This window comes from Pan troglodytes, chromosome 5, assembly GCF_028858775.2.
Source record: "Pan troglodytes isolate AG18354 chromosome 5, NHGRI_mPanTro3-v2.0_pri, whole genome shotgun sequence".
Lineage (NCBI taxonomy): Eukaryota > Metazoa > Chordata > Mammalia > Primates > Hominidae > Pan > Pan troglodytes.
The window spans coordinates 150125833-150146890 of record NC_072403.2 but is presented as its reverse complement, the minus strand read 5'-3'; the positions used below and the strand labels follow the sequence as shown (position 1 = coordinate 150146890).

Below are 21058 nucleotides of genomic sequence, written 5' to 3'. Positions count from 1 at the left end.
GCTCTGTCACTCAGGCTGGAGTGCAGTGGCGTGATTGATCTGGGCTCACTGCAACCTCTGCCTCCCTGGTTCAAGCGATTCTCCTGCCTTAGCCTCCTGAGTAGCTGGGGTTACAGGCGTGCAACACCACACCTGGCTAACTTTTGTATTTTTAGTAGAGACGGGGTTTCACCATGTTGGTCAGACTGGCCTTGAACTCCTGACCTCGTGATCTGCCCACCTTGGCCTCCCAAAGTGCTGGGATTACAGGTGTGAGCCCCCACGCCCAGCCCTCCTTAACTTCTCTGTTACAGATTCCACATAGGATTATTGGAAAGAGTAAGTGTGCGAAGCTCATAGAACCGTGCCTGCCACTGCACTCAGTAAGATCCAGCTATGACGCTGATGACCATGTCACACTGACCTGGTCTTGGACGTCCTCATCACACAATTCCAGCTGCATAATGCGCTCGAAAGGTCGGAAGAGTGCTTCATTGAAGTGAAAATGAGGTGGCTCATTCCAGTCAGTGAGGACTTCTGTCAGTATGTCATGGATGAAGGAAACAGCCTTCTGAGACACATGTCTTTCCTTATGGCAAGCAGCCTGCAAAATTCACGAGAGAGTGGCTCACCATCAGGACAGCAGACAGTGAGAATGGTTTCTGAAGGCTTTCCTACCCCACCTCATTACAAGGAGGTGGAAGCAGCAATTCTGTTAAAATCAAAACATTCTAAGGGATAAGTCTAAACAAACTGCATACTAAATTGCATTTTTAACAATTCAACCAGCTTATCAGGCACAACCTCAATTTCATGTTAATGTTTCTAGAAAAAGAAAAGTTTCTGGTAATTTCTTTTTCTGTAACATGACAGTTTTCTTGAATGGTACAGAACATGCTCACTATAAAGACACCAGAACCCAGTCTAGGAATGGCTCACAGTTTCATCTTAGCTGTGCCCCACATGTAGGAAGATCAGATGAGTCATTTGTCCCTCAGTGAGGTGAGGGACAAATTGCCACAGTAGCTCTAATTGGTTTACAGACCTCCTGGTATCCATGCTCTTGAGTAATCCTTTCCTGTACTGGCCCTGGGCTTGGATGTGTGAGTTGCTTTGGCCAGTGGAACACAAGCAAACATCATGTAAGAACAGAATTTAAAAGTACTTGTGATTTGGGGTTTGCCCTGTTGTTGCTCTTTGGAACCCTAAGAATGCCATGTGAACAAGCTGGGGCTGGTCTGCTGGAGACTAGTCTACATGAGAGACCATGAAAAGAGAGACCTATTTGTCTAGCCTTCCCAGTTAAGGTCATCATGAACCATCTGGCCCCAGACTTTGCACCAGCTGACCATAGATACACAATTAAAGCCAGTGAGATCTGCCACGCCTGGCCAACACCAGAACTACCCAGAGAAGCCTACCTCAAATTTCTGACTCATGGAATCATGAGCTAAATAAATGGTTGTTGTTTTAAGCCACTAGATGTTGGGGAGGGCTTATTGTAGAGTAAAAGATAACTGATAGACTTTTTCCCCATGACTACATTGCTATTTTCTACCCATTTTGCTTACTAGAATGTTCTCAGGTTAGTAATTTAAGTTCCAAGAAATATTTTATGATTTATCTCTACCAGATAAAAGCAAAAGGGCTATTAAGAATAGTTATCACTGCAAAGCAGGGCAACAGTTTTCCCTGTCAACTTGGAAGTGGCCAGTCCTCATGTATTGAGATGCTTAGATATAGAGCTGCCATAAAACTGATCACACGAACTGCTTTCCTTTGGAGAGTGAAAGGGTCTTAGTATTAATTTTGTTGGGAAAACCAAGACATAGGGTTCCCTGACTGAAAGGACACTGTCCTGAGTATATTTAGCTATTAGAAAACAGGGACTGGTAGGAACCAAAGACATTGTTATATTTATGTATAAAAATAAAGCTATTAGGAACCATCCACAGTCTTTCTGTTCCAGGCTCAGGTTGATACCAGATCATAAAAAATGAAAAACTAGCTGAGTTGTACAATTGCAAAGAAAGAGGGTCAGAGTGAGACTAGGGTAGTACTGCCCGTTGGGGTGATTCTTTAGATGCCATGAGGTATAACCAGAAAACAGTGATGTTTGTGACCAGGTGATAGGCAAGTTCCCACTGCCCAATGGCCACAGTGCTTTGCCCCCATACATGACTGCAGGCCCCCATGCTGGCTCTGCTGGTCACTGACTTAGCAGTTCCAGCCTCTTCCCAACTTCCCAGTGCTCACCTCCACCAGGTGTGGGGCCACAAGGCTCCAGCAGCGCATCACGTGGAGCAGGGGCCGTGCTTTGCTCCGCACGATCCTCAGCATGGCATTCCCCAGGCGGAACAGGTGGAGGGCGCTTTTTCGGTCTTGAGTGGATTTAACTTCTCCTACAGGAAGGCAAGAACATAAATGCCAGAAAGCCAAAACTCAGACATAGTCTGACCTGTTCAAGCAAAGAGAGAGGTTGAAAATCTAGGTAGGACCAGTAGGGTAATTCGATATTGGCTAACCAAGGGAGGAGGGAGCCCTGGATTCAAGAAGGATGTGGTGGTTCACTCTGCAAGGCCTGCATCGTCCTCTCATTCACCACTGTAGCCCCGGTACCTGGGATGTGACAGGTATGATCGAGACTTGATGATAAGAGGGAATGAGGTAGCGGTTCAGTAGGAGGGCCGAGAAGTCCGACTGTCTGGATTCGAATCCTGGCACCATGTAGTAGTTGTGTTATATTGGGCCAAAGATTTTCCTCTTTAATGATCTCATCTGTAAACCTGGGGATAATACTGCCCACTCCTAAAATTGCTTTAAAGATTAAACGTGATAATACACATAAAGTGCTCAGCATGGACCCAGCACATAGTAACTGACCAACATTTTTAGCTATTATTATTACTCTTGTTACTGTCACCTTTCACTGTCATCATCTACTTTGCCAATCCTTAATAAACCTCTGCAGCCTTTGCCAAGCAGGCCTGGTCCCTCTGCTGCTCAGTAACATGCTGTCTGGCCTTCTCTGTCTTGTTTTAGTACCATCCTTGCCTACCCTGATCTTGGGCTAGTTCTTTGCCAAGAGGGCGGGGCTCTCTTGGTACCCTAATCTTGAACTAGGGCGAGAAACTATGGGGGGCGGGGTTTGCCACCTTCTTGGCAAAGAAGGTGACAACCTTCATCTTCCCCGCTCTCTCCCTGCTCATGTCCTATTGCCTCTCCTCTGCTTCCTACTGGGGATGGGACCCAAGTCTAAACACAAAATTCATTTCTGTTTCATATATACCTTTACACACAGCCTGAAGGCAATTTTTGTACCCCTTGGGGACCCTCAATAAACTGTGTTGCATGCCTGTATTTCGAGTGTGACCTATCACATGAGGTCAGGTGTGGAACTTTCCACTTGTGGCATCATGCCAGTGCTTAAAAAGTTTTGGATTTTGGATTTTTGGATTAGGGATACTCAACCTGTAGTAATCATGGATGTTTACCCTGCATCAGACACTGTGTTGGTTCTGTAAGTCTTTAATAACTTTAATTTTTAAAGCAATTATATTTTCTTTCTTTCTTTTTTTTTTTTTTGAGGGAGTCTCACTCTGTCGCCCAGGCTGGAGTGCAGTGGTGCAATCTCGGCTCACTGCAACCTCCACCTCCCGGGTTCAAGCAATTCTTCTGTCTCAGCCTCCTGAGTAGCTGGGGCTACAGGCACATGCCATGACGCCCGGCTAATTTTTTTTTTTTTATTTTTAGTAGAGACAGGGTTTCACCATATTGGTCAGGCTTGTCTCGAACTCCTGACCTCAGGTGATCTGCCCGCCTCGGCCTCCTAAAGTGCTGGGATTATAGGCATGAGCCGCCACACCTGGCCTATATTTTCTTTTAAGAAGAAAATATAATTATTGCTGTTTTACAGAGTAGAAAATTGAATGTCTGAAAGGTGATGTGACTTGCCTCAGATGCTGTGGCTGGTGAGTGTTGGAGGCTGCATTTTATATTCCCACCTGATTGATTCCGAAGCCAGTCTCCCTCTTTCTAGATTTGCCGACCCTTCCTGGCCCCTGCTCATTGTGTTCTTTGTAAGCTCAGAATCTACTGTTTTCTCCAATGCAAAAGACTTTGAAGGTTACCCCCAGGCTCAGAGATTCTCTGAAAGTCTTATGGGCCTGGGAGGTTGGCTTTATATAGCTCAGGTTTTAAAGTCTATTAAAAACTAGTGGGGAAACAACTGTGGTTCTCAAATCTAAATCTGCAGCAAGGGTGAAAAAATCAAATATACTGCACTTAGAACTTTAGATTCCTAAGGATAGAAGGGACCTCAGAGGTTGTGCAGTCCAACATGTCACTAAGGTGCGTCCCCAGCACATGGCTCCTGGTCTCTGCCTGAACTCATCTGGGACAAGGTGCTCACTGTTTCAGGACAACCGCTTGTGCTGTTGATGAACAATTCCATCTATGAGCAACCTGCCAACGCTTTGGGACCCTTGGACAATTCAGAACAACTCTACTCTGTCTTCCACAAGACTGGCCTTCAAGAGGGCCTTATTTCTTCACCTGGCCTCATTGGAGACAACAGGGATACTGACCCATCATTAATGGGATATGCCTCTGAGATCAGTTTTGCAAGAGGGGTAGGCAGTTTCCTCTTTCACCACCCCTTTTGGAATTAGTGGTTGCTTCTGCATATCACAAACCACCTCTGTCCCACTGGCTGGACAGAGGTGTGTGGTGTGGTTTGTGATACGTAGAAAAGCTCCACCCTCATGTGAAGGAAGCTATCTGCACCCTAAGGAGCCACACAATTTCTACCACAAGCACAAAACTTAGCAGAACAACCTAGTCCAGCTCCAGTGGGAATTCTTATAGATGTGGTAGCAGCAACGTTTCCATTCACAGAGAGTTACACCACCCCTCACACAGGATGCCTCAAAATCTGGAGACAAATCTATACTTGGGCTTAGCTTGTGTGAGTGTAAGCAATGGGAATGTGGAGTCAAATCTTCAGGCACGCTGCTGGTGATAGAGGCCTGGGCTGTTTCCTGCTAACTTCCTGGCATATGGTTTATTCAGGGAAAGAATTACCTGGCATTGCCAGAGAGTAATCAACTGTATCTGTAACAGAATGGAAAAGCTGAGACTGCGATGCTTTCTTCAGCTGGTAAAGAAAACCTCCCAAGGCCATGAGGTTCAACTTATCCGTAGCATCTTCAAAGAGCCTGGATGCAAACAGAAAGAGATGTGTTCTTTGGAAACAATTCAGCAAGGTCTTTGTGGCAGAATGATTATGGTAATTTTGTTGATGTGATTAATGGAAATGCTGTGTAAACACTGTAGACAAACGTATGGTATTATTGTATCTATTCTAACTGTGTACAAGTTTGCTCTAACTGTGAGATTTTAATTCAAAGGCACAAAGAATATATTTAAAAATATCTTTGTGCCCTCATGGTCTAGCTCCGTTATGGTAGGCACTCATAAAATGCTTGGCAAGAAGCTGAAAGATGGCAAGGCGTTGTTCCCAGAAACTGAGTAACTGGGAATGGAATCTTCAGAATTAGCTTCAATTTCATAAATGATGTCAAAAAACCCCAGTAAATTAATGAATAAGGTTTTGTTTGTCTATAATTTATGAGTATAATGCTGGAAAGGATACAAAAACAGCTAAGAGTAGATCCTGTAAGCCCCCCTCCAGGGCGGGGACTGGCCTCATACACACCCAAAGGCCTGGATGTGATGGGAACTCAAGTATCTATTTGGAAGAAAGAATGTTCCCCAATATGATGGGTCTTACAGGTTCTTTTTCTTTTCCACTCAGCTGGGCACAGACCTTGCCAGCAGAAGGATTTAGGAAGGCGGGGAGCACAGTAGCAGAATTTAGGGGAGGATTTGAAGGTCACGGGAATGAAGAATGGTAAAGATCAAATATCTGTTTTATGAGGCCACAACGAGCAATGTGCCAGGTGAGCCTTCCATGGCTCTTGGGTCACCCTGCTATCTGCCCTCCAAGCCTAGTGACACCGCAGGGCAAACAGTGCTGTGGGGGCACCATGAGCTGCTTCAGGGAGAGGGTCTCTAATAGAAATGGAATCATGAGTCCTTCTTGAAAGAGGAAAATGAGACACGCAAGTTTTAAGATGGGAATTAGCGGATTAAACGTTTATAAATCATTGAAACAAATGTATTTTTCTTGCTATTTTGTAACTTCCAATTTTGATACCATTTGGTTTCTGGGTCCTATTGACCATTTCTCCTCCCTCCTTCCTAGTAAGAAAATAGTGACGAATATTATATTCCACCAGACACCTGTATATTACTTTCCAGATTCTAAAACATTTTCACAGCCAACTTGGATAAGCAGCAAAAAGCAATTATGATAGTGGGTTAGTAGCTGGAGAAATTGAGCCTCAGTGCAGCTATGTCTACAGACATGACCTGGCAGCTGGGGAGTGCAAAGCCAGGACAGGAACTCAGGTCAATCTGAGTCCTGGCCCAGGGAGTGCTCCTCCCACTCCTGTCCCCTTCCTGACGGTCCTCCCTGTGCCCGTGCCGGGGGTCTGGGACACAGTGACCAAACGCTGAAGAGGTAAGTGAGGTGGAACTGTGTGTGATTGGTGACCAAAATCACTTTCAACCTCAGGAAGTACCACCAAACAGTTGAGGCGATTGGTGATTTTCCCTCTTCACCCTCACATGGTTGTTGGGCATCAATAAGTAACACATGCATGTGGGATTTTTAAAAACAGCCATAATCATAATAGAGGATTTTTACCATTTTCCAAGCTCCGCTCCAGGTGCATCAAGTTACTAATTAATTTACCCTCACAACTACACGGTGACAGAATTACTTTTAAAAAATGACCCTATTTTACCAATGGAGAAGCCAGGCAGGGCCCAGGGAGGTAAGGTTGCCTGAGATCCCAGAGTAAGCGCAGCGCTTTGACCCCAGGTGGCCTACCTCAGACCCTCCAGTGTTAGTAGAAAACATTTCATTCCAAGTATGGATGTAATGGTAGAGAGAACTAAGTTTGAAAAAGATGGAAGAGACTTAAGTGATTGGCTAACAAATGGGTCGTCCCTGGCATGACTGAAACCAGATGGATGTGGGTGTCGCCTGGTAAGCAGGCTCCCGGGGCGTGGGAGGCCGGCGCCGCGCACCTGTCGGCTTGCGTGGAGAGGGTGAGCACCACCTTGGCCGCGCTACTCCCACTCATGAGGCTCCCGCCGCGGAAGTCGGAGGCCCGACCCCGGCTGCCTTCCCGGACGAGGTCCTGGATGGACAGGGGCTGGACGGCAGGGGCCGTGCTCAGGGAGCGCCCCTGCTCCGGGCTGTGCTCAGGGGGCGAGCCCTCACACTCGGGGTCCCCAAGGAGGCCAGCGCTTCCAGTGGCCTTCTGGGGCTGGCTGATGGTCAGAGGGGGCTGCGAGGCACCATCGCTGAAGTGGTTGTGCTCCAGGGTGCCCACGTATTCACACACCCTAGAAAGAGCACAGACAAGCAGCTGTTAGGCGCTGCAGCTCACCCAGGCAGCTCCATAAACCACACAGTGCCAGACAAAGGAAATGCAGCCAGCTCTGCAAGCTCCCCAGCTTTCCTCTTTCCTGTGATGACAGTCAGTCTTTCCCTCCTGTGTTCTCATGTCACACAGCATTATTATTAGTAGTATTTGAGTTGGACCAGACAGCCTTGAAACGGGTAAAGGATTATTTGGGTTCTCCCACCCCAGGCTGGGAGAAAGACGGGCAATGAAGCCCAGTTCATCCAGTCCCCCTGCCTCATTCGGCTTACTGGCTTATCTGCCTTCCTGCTGTTTGAGCCATTTTTCCCCAAGCACCCTCTTTCCCTCCATACAGTGCTCTGATTAGGAGTTGGGAAGCGTTTCCTTACGATGGGATCCCAGAATGGCCATACCTATGACGGAGAGGCCAACTAGCCACAGTGGGTTCTGCCCAGCCACGTCCTGCCCGGTCCCGACGGCGCCACATAACTCAAGTCTGGGTGGGGTGGGTGGCGGCCGGGTGGGAGGGCAGTCACCGAATTATGGCAGACACAGAGAAGGGTCACCACATGTGCTACAACTGCCAACTTCTAAATGGTTTGTTCCCAACAGAACCTGGGACGAAGATGGTTCGCAAGGTCCCTCATCTCGGAGTAAGTCCGTTTACTGGTAAACAGCATCATGGATAATCCACTCTGATGTTCTAGAATCAAGGAATTTTTCAATCCCTTACCCGCTGCTTGTGTACCAGGAGAGCCTTTTTATTTTCTTTTTTCTTTTTTTTTCTTGATAGAGCAATAAAGAGCAACAGGTCAGCAGCCTTCATAATAGAACCATTTTGCTCAACAAACACTCATGGCTATATTTGCTTTGAAGACGTGAAACTGAACCCAGCTCTGGCTGGTGCCCTGGGCCATTGGTCATTGCCCTGGCCACTCTTGCCCCATGTCTGCTCTGCCTAGACCTGGGTTTGGAGTGAGTGTGAGGCGTGTACTGCAGAGAAGGAGAAGGAACAGTGTGGCCAGCCCCCTGCTCCATGGGCAGTGCTCCTTCCACGGTACTGGGTCTGTCCTGATGCAATGCTTGGGGAGACGTGCTTTCAGTCTTAGTTGTAAGAGGACTTGGACTCCGGGGCTATTGCTGGTTTTCATCTTACAGGCACTGTGCACTATATAACTCACTGGGAGTTTCTTTTCACTTTGATGCTACAATGCTTAGAGCCAAATTTTTGGCCTGTCTTTGGCAGAGGTGTACTATTTTTTGTTTTGTTTTGTTTCAGTCTAGCTAAATTAAAAGTAGGTATCTTGTATTTTATGTATCCAAATAAGCTATCTGAAATCCTTCTTTAAGTAAAGAGGACATTGATAAACATATAGCAATGTAATATTGAGGAGACATGACCAGTTTTAGATGTGCACAGTATTCACTTAACTTAGTCATCTCAATCAATTATTTAATTGGTTTTTCTTCCTTCCTTCTCTCATAAAAATGTCAATAGAAAAGTCACAATTCCTCAGACCCAGTTCTGCCCCCTGTTCTTCAAAACATACATTTAGTTGGGCCCTTATTCCCTCTTCTCTTTTCACGTCTCATTTGAAGTTTAATCAAACTCTGTGAATTGTTATAATTGATTTACATGCTGGCAGGCTCTTAAGGCCACCCCTCTCCACCTGCCACAGCCCACTCCAGGTTTCCCGAGGCAGGGTTAGTGCCATCTGGGGGTGGGAGCCCGTCATGCACCTGAACACGTGTGGCCAGCAGTCCGGGTTGTGGCTTCCCATCTCCAGGCCTACGCTGAGGATGGCCTCCATGCACAAGACGTGGGCAGTGTGCAGCCACACCCCCTGCACCTTCCCAATCTGCTCCAGTTTCTGCTCCACTTTTAGTTTCACTGTGCCAGAAAGACATTTATTAAAATAACAGGTTGAGTAAGGGAGACAGAAAGGGAGACAGAAAGAATGAAAATGAAAGAATGTGTGTCATGCAAGGGCAAAAGGGAAAGGACAGACTTCAGTGGCAGCAAGCACCTCCACAGTAGGTCCTTGCGGACCATCATGCAAACCACCCAGCCGGCAGGTCCCACGTGCTGGTGGCCCCAGCTCTCCAGCTCCAGAAGTGGGATGGATCCTGAGCTGGCAGGTGCCATTCCTTCCAGGCCCTTTCATGGGCTCTGGGTCAGGCACAGCAGTGTGGATGGGTTTCATGAGCCAATTCCAGCTAAAACCATCTGGGCCCAGACCTTTCACCCTTCCCAAAAATTGGTCAAATGGAAGAATTCCTGGCTTTCTGCAAGTTTTCTCTGAGATTATTGTAATGTTAGGCTCTCATTATGATCATCATCTCTAAAACAACTTATTTACGTATATTTTGAGCACCAGAATGACTGCTCTATCACTGAAAATGACCAATTTCATTTCATCCCTTGAGTTTGTATTTGTGAGCTCCAAATAATACTTAAAAAAATTGTAGCCTGGGTGTGGTGGCTCACATCTGTAATCCTAGCACATTGGGAGGCCAAAGCAGGTGGATCACCAGAGGGTGGGAGTTCGAAACCAGCCTGAACAACATGGAGAAACCCTGTCTCTACTGAAAATACAAAATTAGCCGGGCATGGTGGCACATGCCTGTAATCCCAGCTACTCAGGAGGCTGAGGCAGGAGAATAGCTTGAACCTGGGAGGCGGAGATTGCAGTAAGCCGAGATGGTGCCATTGCTCTCCAGCCTGGGCAACAAGAGTGAAACTTGGTCTCAAAAGAAAAAAAAAAAATTGTAGATGACTAATGAGAAAGAATGCAGAAGGTGACTTCAGATGTCAGTAATGCAAAATGCTAAGGCAAGGCCAAACCACAGTGTCCTCCTTGAACAAAGGTTTCAAGTCATTGCATGTGGTAGGATAACTAAGTGATGGCCCAGAACCCAGAAATATAGCAAGCCAACCTCAAAGGAATCCAAACCATCTCCTAATGTAAGGAGCAAAGTGATTTTTAGCAAAACATCATTTGTCTCATAAATGTGATACTAATTTTATTTATTTATTTGAGATGGTGTCTCACTCTGTTACCCAGGCTGGAGTGCAGTGGCATCATCTTGGTTCACTGCAACCTCTCCCAGGTTCAAGCAATTGTCCTGCCTCAGCCTCTGAAGTAGCTGGGATTACAGGCACCCACCACCATGCCCAGCTAATTTTTGTATTTTTTAGTAGAGACAGGGTTTCTTTCACCATGTTGGCCAGGCTGGTCTCAAACTCCTGACCTCAAATGATCCGCCCACCTTAGCCTCCCAAAGTGCTGGGATTACAAGTGTAAGCCACTGTGCCTGGCTGTTTTATCTATTTTTTTGAGATAGGGTCTCACTCTGTCACCCAGGCTAGAGTGCAATGGAATGATTATTGCTCACTGCAGCCTGAACCTCCCCAGGCTCAGGTGATCCTCCCACCCCAGCCTCCCGAGTAGCTGGGACTACAGGCACATGCCACCATGCCTGGCTAATTTCTGTATTTTTAGTAGAGACAGGGTTTTGCTATGTTGCCCAGGCTGGTCTTGAACTCCTGGGCTCAAGTGATCCGCTTTCCTCGACCTCTCAAAGTACTGGGATTACAGGCGTAAGCCACTGTGCCCGGCCTTAATCTTATTTTTTATTTGTTTTTAATCTGAATATCGTGGTCTTGGTTTTGTGGTTTTTTTTTTTAAAGAACTGTGAATGTAAGGATTTTTATGTAGTTCATGGTTGTAAAATACTTAAGTAAAATTGTGAGACTCCTTTTTCAGTTAACATTGGGGATCTGTGAGAGCGATTTTGTTTTCAAATGGGTCTCTAAATTTTATTCAAGTCTGAGAAACACGGACCTAAATTGTGTTTCTCAGCTAAAAATGTACAGCTGACTCAGTGACTTGTTACTGTACATATCTGATAGTAGTTACACAATTTGGACCAAGCTGGCATTTTTCCTTTTGTTTGCTGCCTGCCTTGTATCTTCTGTTGCTACCAGGATGGTCATTCTTTTCCCTTAGATCCAGATAATCATCAGCTTCACTGACTCACTGATTTCATCAAGTTAAAAATCAGCCATTTCTCGAGTTCACAAAGCTCAGATTTTTCTCTGATAAGAGCCTCTTCTTCCTGAGCCTCCCCTCATGAATTTTCTTCATCTGTTTAATTTCCCCTTTAGAAAACTGGCCAATCTGCCTTCCCCACTATAACCCAAAGGGTCTTCAAGTGTGCACTTGTGTGAAGTGCACTTGTGTCAAGGAAAAAGCCAGTGACTAGATGACAGGTGTGAACAGTTCAGCCAGGTGGGTCCTCCTGGGCCTGCTGCACTTTCCTTGCCACCAGGGGTCAGTATGTCTCTCATTCTCCAGAGAGATCTTCTGTAGGTCACCCACATAGAAGAGACCCAAGCCTGTGGCTCAATGGGATCTCGTGATCAGTGGTGTATACATACTGGGCATCACACACAGAACAGGCATGAGTGTTGGCTGGTGTGTGTAGGCCTGTGCAGGTATGTGCATACTGCACCCAAGGCACCAGGTGGGTTCTGGCCCTCCAGTTGTTACCTTGTGTGATGGCATCACTGGGTTCTTGGGCCTCCCTCTCTTCTTTTTCTTCTTGGACACAGGAGGCAGCTGCCATCTGGGCAAGGGCTGAGGCACAGTTAGCAGCAACCCCTTCAGAGGAGACACACAATGACTTCTTGACTGAGTATATCCTCTAACCATTCACCTAGCAGAACCCCTTCTAAAGGGACCCCCTGCCCCACCCTGCTGGGTCATTCCCAGTGAGTTCTGCAGGACCACAGCCAGGGAACACTACTCCCGCTGGTACCTAGAGCGCAGCTCAGCCGTGCGGCTTTCCGCAGCCCGTCGAGGCTCATGCAGATGGCGTCCCGCTCCTTCTGGTTCTGCTCTTTGATGCCTTCAGCTCCCAGAATGAAGGCCAGCCCTTTGGAGCTCCCCGCCATTCGACCAGTCAGTGGGGTTGATAAAGTATCGATCAAGTTCTTCCAGCAGCCCACCAGAATATAGCGAGCAAATGCCACGCCTGGAACATGGAGGGGTGTGTGTCATTTTCTAGAGACAAAAACAACCTGGCAATGAATGACATCACATTCTCTTGCTATCAAATGAGCAGTACTCAGTTGCATGCAATTCTACAACAGGAAATATAACAATGGATTATATGGGATCATGTTTCACTTTGTTCTTATAAATAATAAATGTTGCATTATCAGCTGAATGATGCTAAGTAACTTCCATCAATTACTTTTTTTTTTTTTTTTTTTTTTTTTGAGACGGAGTCTTGTTCTGTCGCCCAGGCTGGAGTGCAGTGGCGCAATCTCAGCTCACTGAAAGCTCCGCCTCCTGGGTTCACGCCATTCTCCTGCCTCAGCCTCCCGAGTAGCTGGGACTACAGGTGCCCACCACCACGCCCGGCTAATTTTTTGTATTTTTAGTAGAGACGTGGTTTCACCGTGTTAGCCAGGATGGTCTGGATCTCCTGACCTCGTGATCTGCCCGCCTCAGCCTCCCAAAGTGCTGGGATTACAGGCGTGAGCCACTGCGCCCGGCCCAATTACTTTTTCTAACCAAGACAAAATCCTGATTCAAGTCACCACATAACAATGTAATTGCTGGTAACACATGCAGTGTTTGGATGTTCATAAACTCAAGACCCAAGTCATTACCTGCCACTGTGGAGTCATCAATTCTCCTGCTCTGGGCGAAAGGAGACTCTGTAGCAGCCGAGGCCATCAGCTGGCCACCAATGGCACTGCTCTCTAAGCCGTCAATATCTGTCAAGGAAAAAGAAAGAAGTTTTCCCTAAATAAAACACTCCAGTCAAAAACAAGCAAATGGCCACCACAATATTCATTTTTAACAAATATCCCTTGTATCTTTTATGTTTCAAGCATGTAGCAACCTTTAATGAGACTATCATAAATTTTACTTTATTCCCTCAGTCTAGTTTTATTTCACTTTGGAGTATTTATTCTTCTGTTACATTGTTGCCTATCTTTATTTAAAAATAGATGTACATTATAAATTATTATTTCTCTGTTAGAAAATCTACTGATTTAGAATATTTTCATCTTAAATACTCTTTTTATTCAGAACCACGGATTATTCCCAAATTTTATATGTACAGGTTACCCAGCTGTGAACTTTAGTTTCAGAGCTTCCTTACATGAATTAAGAGGAGAATAAGCCTCTTTGGTCAGATCATCACATAGTCAGATTGCAAAGTACAATAAATAATATCTTATAATTTTTTTTTTTTTTTTTTTTGAGACGGGAGTCTCACTCTGTCGCCCAGGCTGGAGTGCAGTGGCGTGATCTCGGCTCACTGCTGCAAGTTCCGCCTCCTGGGTTCACGCCATTCTCCTGCCTCAGCCTCCCGAGTAGCTGGGACTACAGGTGCCCACCACCACGCCCGGCTAATTTTTTGTATGGGGGTTTCACTGTGTTAGCCAGGATGGTCTCGATCTCCTGACCTTGTGATCTGCCTGCCTTGGCCTCCCAAAGTGCTGGGATTACAGGCATCAGCCACCGTGCCCTGCCAATAATACCTTATAATTTTCAAAGTGTTTTCACAAAACATTTTTTCACTTGATCATCGAAACAGCTCAAATTAGGTAAGTAGGTCAGTATTATTTTTATTTCACAGAGGAAGAGACAGAGTCCTGAACCACAAAATGACGTTTTGGTCAACCATGAACTGCATATAAGACAGTGGTCCCATAAGATTATAATAGCATACTTTTATTGCACCTTTTCTATGTTTAGATACACAAATACTACTCTGTTATGACAGCTGCTTACAGTATTCAATACACATGGTGCAGGTATGTAGCCTTGGAGCAATAGGCTATACCATCTAGCCTAGGTGTGTAAGTACACTCTAGTCTAGATGGTCACATAATGACAAAATTGCCTAACAATGCATTTCTCAGAACATGTTCCTGTCCTTGCTAAAGGATGCATGACCATGTTTAAAGTAGGTAAATGGTTCAAGGCCATGAGGCTGATGACAGAAATAATTAGTATTCATGTCTTCTGACTCCCATCCAGGCCTCTCTATACCATTCCAGCTCTATACTGGATCCTCAGTTATCCTGTTTAAGTTTTTGTTGAAACAAATTCTTTTCTACAGAATTAGCTCAACAAACCACTCTTTAACGTTATGGCGAGGAAAGGACTGGAGTTGGGTTGAGAAGGCTGAGCTTTAGTCTTGGCTCTGAATTAAGCAGCCTTGTAGCCCTGAGTCAGGCTTGCCAAGGCCCCAAGTTCCTCAGTATAAAGGAAGTAATCACTGGAAAAGTGACTATGGAGTTGAAATATACATACTTGGATGCAACTAACATAGCTGAATGCAACACAGGGAGGGGATGAGAAAGGAGGGTAGTTGTGGGTTTTTCATTTTTGTTTGTTTGTTTTTGAGATGGGGTCTCACTCTGTCACCCAGGCTGGGGTACAGTGGCGCAATCTCAGCTCACTGCAACTTCCACCTCCCAGGTTCAAGCGATTCTCATACCTCAGCCTCCTGGATAGCTGGGATTACAGGTGTGTGCCACCACACCCAGCTAATTTTTGTATTTTTAATAGAGACGGGGTTTCACCACGAAGGCCAAGCTGGCCTCTAACTCCTGACCTTAAGTGATCCTCCCGCCTCTGCCTTCCAAAGTGCTGGGATTACAGGTGTGAGCCACTGCCTGTAATTATTAGTATTAATTCTGAGTTTAGGACTTCACCCCCACCCCAAGAGGATGAGACTTATTTGCATGGTGTTCCACTGTATCTTTGATTCTTACAGAAATTACAAAAAGCCTGGAGACTCCTCAGCAACTATCAGAACCAAAACAGGGACAAAATCTATATGGCTGCTAAGGTGGAAACAGACTGGTTTCTCTGAAATTAATTTGACGTCTGGTCAAATGGCCTAATGATATTTGCCAGAAATTTTCATTTATCAAAGTATAATGAATGTTTTCTATGTGCTAGGTAAAGGTCTGATGAATTCAAGTAATGCAAAGCTTATTTCTGTGCTAAAATTCCACAGTTCTATACAATACTCTGACATGACATCAGGAATGGCCACAGTTAGTACAGCGCTGATCATCAGATTGCTGGCACTGCTTCTCCTCATACATAATGAAAAGATCAAATAGAAGTCTCCAAACTCTAGGTTAACTGCTGCTCTGATTCACTTGTCACTTCATACCTGGAATTTAGAATCACAAAGAATCATAGATCCTTATTTTGTTGAATTCTTATGAAAAGCCCTTTTCTATCATTAAAGTTAAATAACTTTCCTATGGACATAGCAATTGAGCTTACTGTTCCATTAATAACAGCGATGGCTAATTAACAGTGATGACTGATGAATATGGGAACTGCGAATAGTCTGTTACTTATTCATTTTACATGTACTGAATGACTCCTTTTATTAAGGTCCGGGCAAGAGAGTCACAGAGATTACTTTTGGCAGAAACTATGGTCTTCTCAAATGAAAGCTGGAATATTTAGGGTCCTCAACCAAATTCTCAGACTTATAAGCTCTGGGCAGTACCTGCCATCCCTACTGAAAGGAGTTTGTGAAAACAAATGGAAATCAAGCAATGCTTATAGGTAAACTAAATAAATGGCTCTCATACATTTGAATGATTACTTTTCTTTTTTTTTTTTTTTAAAAAGACAGAGTCTCGCTCTGTCGCTCAGGCTGAAGTGCAGTGACGCGATCTCAGCTCACTGCAACCTCTGCCTCCCAGGTTCAAGGGATTCTCCCACCTTAGCCTCCCAAGTAGCTGGGACTACAAGTGCTGGCCAACATGCTCAGCTAATTTTTGTATTTTTTTGTAGAGATGGGGTTTCACCCTGTTGGCCAGGCTGGTCTTGAACTCCTGATCTCAAATGATCCACCCGCCTCGGCCTCCCAAAGTCCTAGGATTATTGGTGTGAGCCACTGTGCTCGGCCTGAATGCTTATTTTTCAAATGGATGTAAATGCTATAATGATTAACAAAATACAAATTGATCACCTCTCCAGTGATCCTGATCCCCAAGTTTGAGACCCAATCTTACTTTCCCCAGTTCCATCCTAGTTCTTGAAGCAAGACTCCAAATGCCAATCAATGATGAGGACTCTGCCACCCATGGACAGACCTCACTGTATGTTCTGACCTTCTGCCTGATTCCTAAATAGTGCCTCACCCCAAATTCTACATGGCTGGGTTCCACCTGCCAGTTTATTCTGACACCTTGTAAGAGCCCCCAGTGCCAACCATAGGCAACATAACATGCCCTTTGGACAACAGATTCTGTGCCCCAGTTGGACTGTCTTGCCCAGCCCTGTGCTGTTCCTGCTGGGCACAGAGCAATGCCGAGCTGTGTGAGGATACAGACACTCCAGAGAGGGCAGGGCCTTGCTCTGCACCTCCTTCTGCTGGAGCCAGGAGAGGATAACTGTAATCAGAAACCAGTCTGGGGAGGGTGGGTGCGGCGGCTCACGCCTGTAATCTCAGCACTTTGGGAGGCTGAGGCAGGCAGATCACCTGAGGTCAGGAGTTCAAGGCCAGCCTGGCCAACATGGTGAAACCCCATCTCTACTCAAAATACAAAAATTAGCCGGGCATGGTGGTGGGCACCTGTAATTCCAGCTGCTCTGGAGGCTGAGGCAGAAGAATCGCTCGAACCTGGGAGGTGGAGGTTGCAGTGAGCTGAGATCACGCCACTGTACTCCAGCCTGGGGGACAGAGCTAGACTCTTAAGAAAACAAACAAACAAAAAAACCAACCAACCAACCAAACAAAAAACCCAGTCTGGGGACTCAGAGCCAATCCAGGGCAAGGCTGGAGCTCTAACTTACTAAGGCAAGCGATGACCAGACTAAACTTTTGCAGACTCCCCAATCTTTGGCATTATGGCCAAGCCACAATAAGCCATGAAAAGTGGCTTTTGCCAAAAAATACTGCGCCACAACAATATGGCATACTGCTCTCTACACTCTCATGTGAAATTTCTAATAGTTAAATAGGATTTTAAAAGTTCTTGTGGTCCATATACACCATGGAACACTACACAACCATAAAAAAGAACAAAATCATGTTCTTTGTTGCAACATGGACCTAGCTGAAGGCTATTATCCCAAACGAGTTAATGCAGGAACAGAAAACCAAATGCCATATGTTCTCACTTCTAAGCGGGAGCTAAACACTGGGTACTCATGGACGTCCAGATGGTAACAACAGACACTGGGGACTGCAAGGCAGGAGAGGGAGGGAAGGGAAAGGGTTGAAAACTGTTGGCTACTATACTCAGTACCCGGGTGATGGGATCAGTTGGCCCCAAACCTCAGTATCATGCAATATGCCCAGGTAACAAACCTGCACATGTACCCCTTTAGTCTAAAGTAATAGTTGAAATTATATATAGAGAGAGAACTATCACATGAGACTCTGCAAAAAGCACCAACTTGTTCACAAGCCATTGCAACTCACAAGCCATTGCAACCCTACACAAAATAGTACTCCTGTGAGGACATCTGCCCAGCCCCTGCTTGCCTGTCTAACTTAAACTGGCACCGCCCTTGTTACTGATCCTTTACTCAAGAATCATTGTCTCAAAACAATGATGAAATCCTCCTCGTTTTTCCTTTAAACACCTTTGTCATCCTTTACCTCCCTGTATACGCACATAGTTTACTATGGCGGGCATATTCCCATTGCAATGTCTATTCCTCAATAAATATTTTCTTAAAAAAGATAAAAGCTCTGGACACTGAAGACAAGGATGCTGGTAAGTATTTGGCATTATTATTAATTCTGGTACAGCTGGGAAGGGAAAGGAGGGCCTCTGATATGGATAAACAGAAGGAAACCAACTTTTTTTGTTTTGAGACAGGGTCTTGCTCCTGTTGCCCAGGCTGGAGTACAGTGGTGTGATCTCGGTTCACTGCAACCTCTGCCTCCCGGGTTCAAATGATTCTTCTGCCTTAGCCTCCCAAGTAGCTGGGATTACAGGCACCTGCCACCATGCCCAGCTAATTTTTGTATTTTTAGTAGAGACGGAGTTTTGCCATGTTGGCCAGGCTGGTCTCGAACTCCTGACCTCAGGTGATCCACCCACCTCGGCCTCCCAAAGTGCTAGGATTATAGGCATGAGCCACGGCACTTGGCCAGGAAGCCAACTTTAAAATCAGTCATTTTACATTTATTGGTAAACCCCAAGAACACTGAAGGATATGGGCAACTATTAGCATGTGAGAACTTCCAGGAATAATCCTAGGCCTACACATCCTGTAGATATGGCCTACGGTTTTACACCAACAGACAAAGGTGCTAAGTTAGTCCTCATCTAATGGGGCACAGTGAACCCTACAGACTCCCACATGGAAAAGGGACAGAAAACTCCCGTGAAGTGAACTCATGATACTTCCCTGGAACTGTCACCATTGCCAGGGAAGCTTTGTGGGTGCTGTTTCAAAGTCTGCTCCAAGCACCAACACTTCTCTGAAAGAGGCTTTAAAGCGTGAGCCGTCCCACCCTACCACGTGCCCCAAGGCCTTGCAACGAACCACTGACCGGTCAGCATTGTGATGAGGGGAAGGCTGTTATCTTCCGGGCTGCCCCAATAGCCAGCCTCTCCAAGCATGTTCCTGTCGAGCACCTGATGGTAGAGCTCCTCAATCCAGGCCTGGGAGAAGACCATCAGCACGCCGCTGGTCTGCACCTGCTTCATGAAGTCCTTCTACAGAGAGATCGCATGAGAAGGTGACCACATAACACCCTGCTCACTAACAGGCTCCTAAGTGCCTCTGCTGCCTCTTCACGTCACAGAGCCCTGAACTAAACCAAGGCTTGTGTATTGGGTAAGGGGGCGGCAAGTGGGGAGAAGTAGAGATGGAGGATTCCCAAATGTGCTGAGGTTTCCTTCACTGATGACACCTTTTGACAGATACCTTGCAGAAGGATTAGAGAGACTGCACTTTACATTCTTACTCTTGGATGTGTGGAAAGGTTTGCAGTTGCACAGATGTCTTTAATAGTGTACGAGCTTCCTTTTCTAGGAGCCCCAACAGCAGCAGAGGTGGAACGTGCTCCTGCAGCAATGTGCACATTTCCAGAGACACTTCACTTATGCTTATGAAGCAATCACTTACCTTTGGGAATTTACAATTTATCAAGCAAGCAAATGATTATTGATTTCCTTCACGTAGATCCATGGATTTAGGCTCATGAACTGATAATAGGGTACACCATGGAGTGGCTTGCTCCATCACAGGAGCTAACCACAGGACAACCAACACTCTCATTGTACCTACCCCTTACAGGAAGTGCTTATGAGCAACAGCCAGTGAGCTTAGTTCTGGGTCAACAGTAGGTCTGGGAACATGTTGGAATATGGTGAAGAGTTTTTATAAGTGCACACCTTCAGCCAGGCCTGGTGGCTCATGCCTGTAATCCCAACGCTTTGGGAGGGCAAGGTGGGAGGATTGCTTGAGCCCAGGAGTTCAAGGCTGGCATGGGCAACATAACGAGACCCTGTCTTTACAAAAAATAATTAAAAAATTAGCCAGGCATGGTGGTGCACACCTGTAGTCCCAGCTACTTGGGAGTTGAGGTGGGAGGACTGCTTGAGCCCAGGAGTTTGAGGTTGCAGTGAGCCATGCCATGATCACACCACTGTACTCTAGCCTGGACAACAAAGCGGGGCTCTGTCTCAAAAAAAAGAAAAACACAACTCATTTTCAGCAAATTTCTTGCACATCTTCTGATCTCCCTTAACACGTCAATGATGTAGTTTTGAACAGGTTTTATACACGTTTAATAATGACGCAAGATGAAACTACTGGGTTATCCCTGGGCAGCCATTTCCAGGGCCTCACGTCCATACACTCTTCACTGGAGCCCGGTGGGCAGCTCTGTGCTCATGGTGCTGGACAACTGTATATCTGTGCCCTTATATATATGTCATCTCCTTCCATCCCCCAAAGTCCCACTGGCATTACCAACCTAGAGCAGTCCGGAACGAAACACGCTGTGCCATCCCACTCAGGGCACTGAGGCTAGGCTGTACACCAGGAGGTTACAGCCTGCCCTCTGCCAGTCCAACGAGGGACGGCACACTCACCATCACGCCTGGCGCCAGGGTCGGCCGCTTCCTGTAGTAGTCACCGTGGGAGAGCTTCAGGTTGAGGAGCAGGGCGCAGTGTGCCGCTGTGTAGAGGCTGTCTGCGTTCATCAGCATCTGGAAGCTGAGGCTGCTATTCCCGTCAAAGCCAGGAGAGTGCATCATGCCTAAGGGAGAAAATGAAGGGACTTTTGGGGGTGTGAACAGTGTGCTTGGCAAGGCTGGCTTCCAGAGAGCTGCGAACCCATCTTGAGAGATACTGCATCATATAGGACAATTCTGTATAGCACTGACAGCTAGCCAGGAATATCCTTAGGGCCAGATACACACCCCAGCCTGGTGGCAAAGAGCATGCGCTCAGGAGTGGATCTGCCTGGGCCTGGATCCTGATCTCTTACTTAGCAGCTAGAACTTTGATAAACTCATGTAAACCCTGTAAGTCTCACCTTCTTTTCCTATAATA

The 21058-nt window shown here is 46.1% G+C and overlaps 1 protein-coding gene across 3 annotated transcripts in view; it reads right to left on the bottom strand.

Moving 5' to 3' along the window:
* Nucleotides 1-21058, bottom strand: part of ARFGEF3 (ARFGEF family member 3) — a 175941-nt gene that overhangs the window by 38167 nt on the left and 116716 nt on the right. For all 3 annotated transcript variants that reach the window (XM_518767.7, XM_016956383.4, XM_016956384.4), the window contains 10 exons: nucleotides 20596-20762; nucleotides 19047-19212; nucleotides 13156-13263; nucleotides 12297-12512; nucleotides 12029-12139; nucleotides 9216-9366; nucleotides 7135-7455; nucleotides 5062-5195; nucleotides 2236-2381; nucleotides 404-583 (listed from right to left, as the gene is read on the bottom strand). In XM_518767.7, coding sequence (XP_518767.2) covers nucleotides 404-583; nucleotides 2236-2381; nucleotides 5062-5195; nucleotides 7135-7455; nucleotides 9216-9366; nucleotides 12029-12139; nucleotides 12297-12512; nucleotides 13156-13263; nucleotides 19047-19212; nucleotides 20596-20762 — 1700 coding nt within the window. The remainder of the gene's footprint in view (nucleotides 1-403; nucleotides 584-2235; nucleotides 2382-5061; nucleotides 5196-7134; nucleotides 7456-9215; nucleotides 9367-12028; nucleotides 12140-12296; nucleotides 12513-13155; nucleotides 13264-19046; nucleotides 19213-20595; nucleotides 20763-21058) is intronic.